Source organism: Theobroma umbraticum, unplaced genomic scaffold (assembly GCF_002168275.2).
Source record: "Theobroma umbraticum cultivar Fairchild unplaced genomic scaffold, ASM216827v3 scaffold_30.0, whole genome shotgun sequence".
Taxonomy (NCBI): Eukaryota; Viridiplantae; Streptophyta; class Magnoliopsida; order Malvales; family Malvaceae; genus Theobroma; species Theobroma umbraticum.
The window spans coordinates 9368040-9378481 of record NW_018397254.1 but is presented as its reverse complement, the minus strand read 5'-3'; the positions used below and the strand labels follow the sequence as shown (position 1 = coordinate 9378481).

At 34.0% G+C, this 10442-nt stretch overlaps 1 protein-coding gene across 1 annotated transcript; it reads right to left on the bottom strand.

Moving 5' to 3' along the window:
- Window positions 1-4428: 4428 nt before the first annotated feature.
- Window positions 4429-10078, bottom strand: LOC110415210 (uncharacterized). Its single transcript, XM_021426826.2, has 5 exons — window positions 7855-10078; window positions 7609-7771; window positions 6526-6689; window positions 5305-5563; window positions 4429-4828 (listed from the first exon to the last, which is right to left on the bottom strand). The coding sequence occupies exons 1-5, from the start codon at window positions 9450-9452 to the stop codon at window positions 4721-4723; spliced, it is 2292 nt and encodes a 763-aa protein (XP_021282501.1). The 5' UTR covers window positions 9453-10078; the 3' UTR covers window positions 4429-4720.
- Window positions 10079-10442: the final 364 nt, after the last annotated feature.

The window sequence follows — 10442 nt, the reverse complement described above, 5'->3', positions numbered from 1 at the left end:
GGTTCTAGAGAACAAAGGGGTCACTCGAAGTTTTTTTTAAAAAAAATTGTTTTTCCGTTTGTTTTTTCTCTCATTGGGATTAAATAATATTTTATTAATTTTTAAAAGGTTAAAACGTAAAGAGTGGTGACGGTAACGATGACACGTGGCGAGGAGATCAAAACAACGGCAATACTAGAAGTGGTAGATATCAGAATTCGTGGATGAGAGTAGGGCGATCAGATCCGATCAGTTTCATCGACGTCATTGGTCCACGTACGTGTAGGCTTCCAAGAACGCGACACCTGTCCCCGGCCACTAGGCGAGGAATTTTCTTTGATGGCGTTCACGTGGCTCAGCGTTACTTCGTGTCTTGATAATTTTAAATTTAATTTTTTTTTATTGTGGCGTCAAGAATTTTTAACTCCTTTTGTCTGCCGACCGTTCAGTTTTTTAATACTAAATTAATTCAAGGGAATTAATATTTATTGTGGGCGGGCTCTGCTGTGTTGAATATTTCGCGAGATTTTGCGGAGAAACTGCTGACGCGCGTGTTGCATACCTTCCAGTAAAAACAAGAAAATGCAAACGTTGTGGTGTTGAGAGGATAATGATTGAGTTTTATATAAGAATTCGTTTTTTTTTTAATTAACAGATATATTGATATGCTTTTTATTAAAATTATGAGTATGTGATAAATAATATCAAAATAGATATAATTTTTTATTAATTGTGATCTCATAAAAAATAATTGATAGGAACAAATTTAGATTAATGTGAGTTTTTTTTTTTTTATGAGTGAAAGAGCCAATGACCTAAAAGCTGTGAGGCCAAATAAAAGGCTTTGAACTTCGTTATTAAAGTTTTAAAGAAAAGAAAATAACAAGTTTTGATTTCCCCTTGTTTCTTTGTGTGTTATAATGTGTTAATAGTAGTAGTTAGAAAAGTAGAAGCAGGCAGTATAAAACATCAATGGATGGAGTGTTGCATCAGAAGCGACAGACTTTTATAATTTCTACTAATAAACAGACTCACTAATTTTTGCACGTATGATACCTTGCGTTAGATTAATTGTACTTTGGCAGATTCAGTCAAAAACTGGGCCAAACTCAAGCCCAAACCCAAACCCAAACCCAGAATGTTCCTAGTGGCATGTTTTACTATTTTGCAAAATACACTTCATCTGCTTCTGAAAACAACAGAAAAAGAACTGAAGCCATGCATGAGACGTGGCTGAGTACCAGGTGCCTGTCAGAAATCTACCTGCTGTTCGCAGTATCAACGCGCCTCCGTCCTTTGACGCTTCCTTATTCTTACCAAAGTACCCTGACCAAGTCATTAATTCACTTAAATTTTTCATTAATTTAACCGTTACTCATTAATTGATTTAATCCAAATTCTTTCGTTTTGGTTTAATTTTTAATTTTTCAATTCAATTAATAGTTTATTTTGAAAAATTATTCACATTATATCTATTTTTATGATTACTATAAGCTTATTTTTGAGAAAATAATTTAAAATTCACTTTGATATTGCAAATAAATTAGATTAGGAGAGAAATGGTTTATAAAATTCTTCGTAGTTTATATTTTATAATCTAAAGTTTATATTATAAATTATGTGATTAATTAATTATATAATTAATACTTGAGACTTAAGATTTAAAAGTTTAATACAAAAGTGAAAGGTAAGATCTGTAAATTTTTTAAAATTTTTTATTTATTATATCTATTTTCAATAAGAGATGAGGGTAGCATATTTATTGGGACAATAGCTCTCAAAATTTTTAAAATTATTTATTTATTATATATTTTTAATAGCTTTCGCAATATAATTTTTTTTATTTAATATTTAATATAAATAATAAACTAATAAAATGATCCCAATAGAAGTATTATCACCACTTCAAGTTGCTAGGTTCTTTCTTCCTTTAATTCTTTATTGCTCTTATATCTATGATAGTTTGTACAAACTATTTAAGAAGAATTTGTTAATCTTGAGAGATAATCACTTTAATTTTTTTGCACCAAGTTTCGTATTTCGAAAGAGCTGAAATTATAGTATATCAAGACCTCAAACTTGTTACAATAGTTTATCAGCTTCAATTTTCGACAACAACTATTAATATCGGGTATTTACACATCATAGTTAAGGCACAAAAAAATAAATTGTCAAATCTACTTTTACCCAACTACCAATACATGAGAACCTCTCAATACAAGAATTCTAACATAGGAGGCAAATTTTATACACTTGATTTTGACTACTAATATATTATGGCTTTTTATATTATAAAATTTGATTCACAGAATCATATAACTACACAAAACAATGAATGAGATGAACAATTATATAAAGAGCAATGATCAATAAAACCATTGTACAAAAGCAATGAATGAATGGAACATCATGACAACAGTAAAAATTACTCAAGACAAGTGAAGGTTTTTTGGTTAATTTCACCTTTGAAATTTTTGAAGAATTTGGTTTAGTTTGATGGTTCAAATATATAAATAGTTAAAATATTCTCCTCTTAATCTTTCCTTAAAGCATGAGTGCTTCTTCCTTTCCTCTCTTATCAAAAAACAAATGATACAATTCTTACTTGGTGTATATATATATTGTAAACCGAGCAATCCATGTTTTCGTGTCTTCAATATGCTAGACATGATTAGACATGAAACGCATTAAGATTGAATACGAACATAAAATGAATAATATTCATGTCTTAAATTTGAAACACGTACACGTACATATTTAATAATTGTATAACACGACACAACATGATTAACATGTTTAACACGATTAAATAAAAATATTTAAAATTAAAAATAATTTTATTATTTAAATTAAAATCAATAATTATAAAAATAATTATAAGAAAACAAAATAATACTAACATCAAATATAATAAAATTAACATAAATAACATACATAAAGTTCATTATCATATAATATGATAAAATCCATCATTAGCATCTAATCTTAAAATATTAATAATATCTAAAATAATCCAAAATGATAACAAAGCAAAAGTTCAAAATTAAGGGTTCATGGCATAATTACATTATTATCTTTATAAAATTTAAAAAACTTATTAAAATATTTAAATAAGACTAAAATAGTTTTCGACTATTAAGTTTTAAAAAGTTGATAAACATATTACACACACATGTTTAAACATAATAAACGATTAATACAATTAATTAAACGTGTTATTCGTATTTGACATGTTAAGACACAAAATGAGTCAAACAAAACTAACCATGAAACACTTTAAAGTTAAACCTAAACCTATTTAATTCCATGTCTTCCCATATCATATCTAAAATTACAAAATTACCAAATCTATTTAATTCCATGCCACAATCAAATGCCTAAGCTGCTCTGAGAAATACTTTGACAAAGTCCTCCATCAAGGGGCTTTGGAACTGATGAAGAGGCTCTTGCCAGAGTTGTAGTTACAGAGGGCTTGAAACTGATATATGAAGAATATTAAGGAATACAATCCCAAGCACCTAGCCTCAATTGAGGCAATATTACAGGAAATGGAGTTTTCAACCAGTAAAATTTACTTTTCTTGATTAGGTACCAAAAGGAAAAACTAGTAAAATCTACAAGTTTGTCATCATCTTAAACTGTAGGCCTAATGCCAAAATAGGAATTTGCAAACCTAGCAAGTTTCCTGCAACTTGTTAATAGTTGCATTTCCTGGCACACTAGAATGAAGCTGTTGTCAATAATGCTGCTGAAGTTTCCCGGAAGAGGTAAACATGTGGAACCATTATGAACTTCAGACGTTTGGATCACTGACTGAGATCCATCACTGCATTACTGCAAATAGAAAATGAAGCATGAGCCACCAGTACCACAGCCACATGCAATCTGCTTTCTTTGTACTTTTCAGTTTCTTTGCATGCTTAGCATTTAGTTTCTTGAAAAGAGAGTAAAAGGCAAAAGAGAAGGAAAGGTTGAAAGAAGGACACTTAAAACAAAATGAAAAGAAACATAAACACGTTCATCAAGTGTATGGCATGTGGTCAAATTAACACAGGAAAACAGCTTCGTTGCTGCTGATGACTGATATTCTCCCTCCATGAGATAGAAAGTGATCCTCTAGAGTTCTCAACCTTCCATCATTATTAACATAACATGAGCAAATTTAAGAAAGCAAACTGCAAAAATATTCAGGAATTAGGAGCTGCCATCTCCTAAATTGAATCTTTGACAAAGAGTTATCAATGTCAAGGACTCTTTCCCAAATCCAAAGATCTAGCCAAAAAAAAAAAAAGGGGGCAGGGGTGGGGTGGTGTTGCAAAATATGATGCATCATCCATTCTCATGCATATGACATTAAAATGGCATCCACGTTTGTATTGTACAGCTGGAATCAAAATCCTAACATTCTATACACCGTGCAACTTCATAAAGTGAGACTTGCAAAGAAAATAAGGATGGTAATCTTCAATGCATAGAGATCAACAAGACAACAAAATAATACATGTCCAAAATTTAAGCAACTTGAAGCAAAATTGCTTTATCTTTTACATTCTTCTGAGCACATGAAATGCATTTCCATGCACTTTGAGAAGACAAAACCCTTCCTCTGGTTATAGGCATGAGCCTTTATGGTAAAATCCAGTTACCATACATAGATAACAATTTTTGTGACAGTAGAAAACAGGCTATGAGAGACACAAAACAACAACACTGCTTCCTTCAGAGACAGGGAGAATGTACATCACTTCTTCAGAAGCTTCTGAGAGAAAATTCTCTTGGAATATGGGCTGTTGCGCGAAATTGCTTTATGGGACTCAATTGCTTCAACAAGTGAATTGTGCAGATGTCCCTAACATAGAAACAAAAATCAGAACAGCAATAAAGAGACAAAAAGAAGCCAACAAAAAATAAATAAATCTGAATAAGTATTAACCCTGTTTCTAATATGGATAATTAGTAGGAGACTAGAGTGGCTCTCTTAATTTAAAAAGTTGCATGAGAAGGGGATTTTCAACTAAGCAATTTAATCCTTAGGCAAGATCATTAAGTTTGCCTTCTACATAGGAGCATAAATTTTCAACCAGATCCATCACAGTAATTATTTTATGTGATTCCTTATGCTATCACCTGCACACGGTACATCTAGCAGGTACCCTCTACCACATAATAAGTGTAGTTCTCTTAGAAACCCATGAGTCCAGATTGAGGCATCAATAAATGTTACAATTGAAAAACATCTATACTTTTTGAGCCACAGAGATGAAGAAAGGTGTTGATTGAGGGGTTGGGGGTCTCATAAGTAATAGAAGTAATTGAATCCTGAACCTCAGACATGCGTAGAGCAGTTTGCACAACATAGTTTGCATGTGGATCTTGTAGCAACTGTTCGAAGTGAGCTGCAGAGAGCAATTCATGAATGATTCTTGACCGGCTCTCATCATTTAATACCAAAAGACATTTTTCAACCACATGACTGCTGAACTTCTGTGTTGAGAGGTGCACGTAGTTCCCTTCAAATTGAGAAATCAAAGTTGAAGTGGCAGATGGGATTTTTAACTCCAAGATAAACTGAACAACATAATTTCTGCAAAATGAAAAAGGAAATCTGCAGTGAAAATAATATTAACAAAAAGCAGAAAAGAAAAAGTTATCTATTACAAACTTCATTCAGGCGCCACTGGCCCCCAATTAGAGAGAATGAACTAACCAGTCTCATGACAAAGTATTCCACAAAGGGTAAAAGCAAGAAATCAGCAATCTTTCAACAATTTCCAGAAGATACAATGCCTTCACAACTCCATATACTACTTTTGACAATTTCTTTTTCCATTTTTTTCCAAATTCGAGAAACAAAATATGGCAAGTGGTTTTTTTTTTTAAAAAGATATAATCCAGTAGACCAAACAAACTGTTTGGGCCACATGAGACCTAGAAGGACAAGTTTTCTTGAGCTAGAAAAAAAAAGGAAGTTATTCATTAACATTTGTGATCTTCTGGCTTTACAGCATGATCATGTATATAGGAACCCATACATGAAGCAAACTACAAGGTGCATGTAAGAATTGATGACAACTCCTAAAGACCTGTCAATTCAGCCTGATCAACAATAAAGGACCTAGTGAGGACAACAGTCATTTCCCAGCAACCATATGAGCACTAGACTAACATGATGATTGCCAAAACTTATTCAGCATAATTCATGCTTGAATTTAATAAATAATAAGAATTAGCAAAACAAGACAAGCCGCTAATTTACATTTTGAAATAAAGCTTTGCCATCACCACAGTCTAGTAGAACACAAGGGCTAAATAGAGAAGGTCTAATACCATCCCATATGCCATGATTTTCTGCTTCCCATGCCTTTTCCTAATGCATCACGAATGTGTAAGTTGGGTTTCTCTTTTTCTTTTTTCCCAGAAAATTGGAAGCAGAGAGGTAAGCAAGTGGTATCAAAGTAATAGACTAATTGTATTTCCCCTAAAACAAAAGTTCTTTGTCCTGAGTGATGGTTGATAATTGTAGACTAATATAATTTTAATACTTACCCATATGCATCCTGTGCAAGTAGAAGTCCATTGGCGGATATTTCTGCAACCAAGTTTTCTCGATATCCCCCAGTTGAATGGCTAATGCATCGTTGCAAAACACAACAGCCATGTTGATGAGTTGCAATATCAACACAATACTTTGCAGCGGCAACAAAAATAAACTGTCATAGTTGCAAGAAGAAATTTGTCAAATATCTGCAGGGTAAAGTAATGATGCTGAACAAACAAAATTCAATAAGTGCACATGCAATATAATCTCAACTAAATTTTAACCAAAACCACCCAGTTACACAAAATGCCACCATAAGAAATCACATAGTTTGCTACCAACTGCAGTATCTGCAAGAAATAGCTAACAGACGGCACATTATATATTGACTCCAAAACAAGTGGTTAAACACTCCATTGTTCTACATCAAGTCCACACATATGTTCACAGTTTCAAAGAGACTAAAGGCTATCATAGGGTTGAATTAGCTTCTCTGCTCACTTGAAGTTAAGACATTTAAAAAGAACGCTCCCCCCTTTTTAAAAGGGAAATAAAAGGATACTCCGATATTATCAAGGACTCATCATATTCAGACACGAATTGATGTTTAACTAAAATGCCACATCCAGTGCAGCTGAATTGTCAATTATTCCAGAAGAACTAGAAAAAGGTACAATCATCCATTTTAATTCCAATCTAAAAGACCTTAAAGAAATTTGGTTAATCAAGTAACTGAAGCAAAGAATAAAAGCAGAACGCAGTTCTTTTTGGTTGTGAAGTTTCAAAAAATGCCCACCACATGCCATGAGATGGATTGGCTCTGAGAAGAAGCAGAAGGATGCTCTTGGTTCTGTCAAACTAAAGCACAATTATGTTGTCATTAAAGGAATGCTATCAGGTATCACATTTGTCTGACATATGCTTGAATGTTTTCATAATGATTGTTAATCCACATGTAGACCCCCAAACAAGAAAACATTGTCCATAACTTCTACAAGATATAACACTTTATAAATTAATGGACAAAACAGAATGGCATGGAAATGAATCCAGTCATTAACGCTCAGCAATTTCGAAGATGGAAGGTTTACCTTGTTATCTTCACTGGTAAGACATTGCAAGCAACGCTGTACAACATGATTGCCATTCAGGTCCTTGATGAGAGCTAGAAAGCCAGGCTCAAGGGCTGATATGACTAGTGAAATTTGCTCCCTGGTTTTGAGAGTCTCAATCAATTTTTGAACCACACGAGTGCTGAAAGAAGGAAAAAAGAAGGAAAAACAATGTAAAAACCAGTGGATACAACAAAAACATATAAAGCAGTGTATCTGACATACCCATGAGTATTCAGAGATATTTTGACAAGTTGCCCTGGTTCTTCAGTAACCATTAGCAGAATCTGCATCCTCTGTTCTTCATTACAAACTTCCAATAACTTCTGCATGAGGTAATTCCCAAAAGGATTCATCATAAGTTCAACTACATGATCAATGATCTCCTTAAATATTAATTGAACATCCTGCTGGGTGCCCTCATCAAATAGCCGCTGTAAAAATCTGCAGCCATGTTGATCTTTTGCTATTAAGTATATGTACCCACGAGCTTCTGCCAAAGAGTTATACTTAGGTGGCAAAGAGGGATTATATAACTTAGCATTCTTAGTATTTCCACAAGCTGCTGCAATATGAGACCAACCATCAAGCTGTGGCCTTCTTTCTAGATGCTTACTCACACCAATCTCATGCACTAAGCCCTTGTTTTGCCCTCTTGAACGATCAAGCCCCTTATTAATCACATAATTTAAACCCTCTCCTTGAATAATGAAACTATCCTCACTAGTAAAAGCCTCAAGACCTCCATGTGGGATTCTAATGTTTGAATGTGCTCTAGCGATTCCATTGGCTAGTGGCAGCCCATGGTGTAACAGATTTTCAACACTTGCATGAGGGCTTGCTTGAATCAACCCGGGAGAACCAGGGAAATTCAACTCACCTATTTTGTCATTCCAACTCAGACCATTTCGTTGTCCATAGACTAAAGCATCAGTCACAGAAAGCTTACTCAAAGAAGTGCTTAAATTCGATACAGAATTTCCTCTGTGGGGATAATTGCACGTCTGCTCCTTTTGCTGCCAAGGAGATCTCACTGCACCATTCCAACAATTCATTTCCTGCTGAGAAAACAAAGCATCCGAACAACCAGGATAAAATTGAGACCCCAATAAATTATTCATCCTATATTCCTGGGGCAATCCAGAAAATGCCATATTCATCCCAACATCGAAACTCATTGGAACAGTCGCTGGAACAGGGGACTGAAATCCCACACAATCAGAAGACCCCTTCCTCAGTTTGTCACAAGCCGCATACTTCTCAACATTGATTTGATCAATAAGTTGAATCCCGTTGGATTCAAGTGAAAAATCTTTAAAACTAGAAGCCACATTCTGTTGATCATTACTAAAATACATTTTACTAAGATTTCTACAAAGACCCAGTTCAGCAATCAAGCCGTCATTACTGGCCTTTTTCCTAATAGCTGAATCCACGAGTAGTCCATTAGGCAAGTGTGGCTTAAGGTCTTCTAGTGGAGGTGGGGTTGGTGATCCATTGTCAGAAAAAGACTGCCCATTGTTAGAAACCAAACTTGAGGAAGAACCATCTGATTGTAAAGAGAAACCGCTTACAGGGGAAGCACATGAATGCTTATAATAATAACCTGATGGGTCATCATCATACATAAGACCACACATGCCATGAAATGACCCATTCACATGATTGTTATCATGTTTTTGATGCAGATGATGATGATGATGATGATGAAGATTATGTGATGTTGCATGAGGGATCTCATCCAACAACATTTCAAGCTCCTCATCATCCTTCATGTTTCCTCTGTTCTTCTTCTTCCCAATCTCAGCTGTTGCTTCCAACATCAAGAAAAACAAGACAGACAAAAAAGAAAACCGACCAACCAAAATAGACAAAAAAAAAAACAAAACAACCAGAAGAAGCAATCAAAATACCCACATCAGATATGAATTGAAAGAGACTTAAATAACAAATACCCAGAAGAGATTACCACTTTTTATCATCTGGGGTTTTGCTCAGAATTTGGAAAAAAGGAAAAAAAAAAGGGGGGTGCTGGTTCTCTTTGAGTGAAGATGGAAACCAAACAGAAGAAAATATTGTTTTGCCAAATTGCATTTCATTGATATCAAAATAATTTCATTTTGGGTTTTGGGTTTTCTTTTGTGAAGAGTTGGTGAAGCATGCAAAGATTGAAGGGATCACATACGGTTACTGTAAGAACCGTAGAAATATATATATATATATATATACACACACTCTCCCTTCGTACCCTCTCACGCCATTAAAGCTGGGCTAGAGAAGAACAAACGCTATTTATATTTTGCTCCCACACCCTTAACAGAAAAATATACAATACTGTATATTAAATAATTATATATAAATAATTATAAATAAAAACAAAAATTAATTCACAAAAGAAACAAAGACGGAGAGCAGAGTGACGCACAAGACACCAACACCACGACTGACTCTCGGCCTCCTTCTCAAGCATTTTCACTTGGGAACGTTTTCACTAGTGCTTAAATAGGAAATAAATTATTTATCCTACCCTCTTACCCGTATGAGTGAATTACACGCTCTGCATTGAATGTGGGACCTTTAATTTGGGACCCATTCACCATTGTTGAGCTTCTCACTCGCAATTGAGCATTTGTCTCTGGAAGGTACGGGACTTCTCGGGTCCCACTCCTGTCAGGTGGCGCGTGGAGAGAGGGAATTATTATTAAAAACTATTATTAATATTTATTAAATATATAATTATTGTTTTAATAAAATATCATGCATCCATGTAATTTATTATTTATTAAATTGTTTAAAATTAAATGAGGATTTGG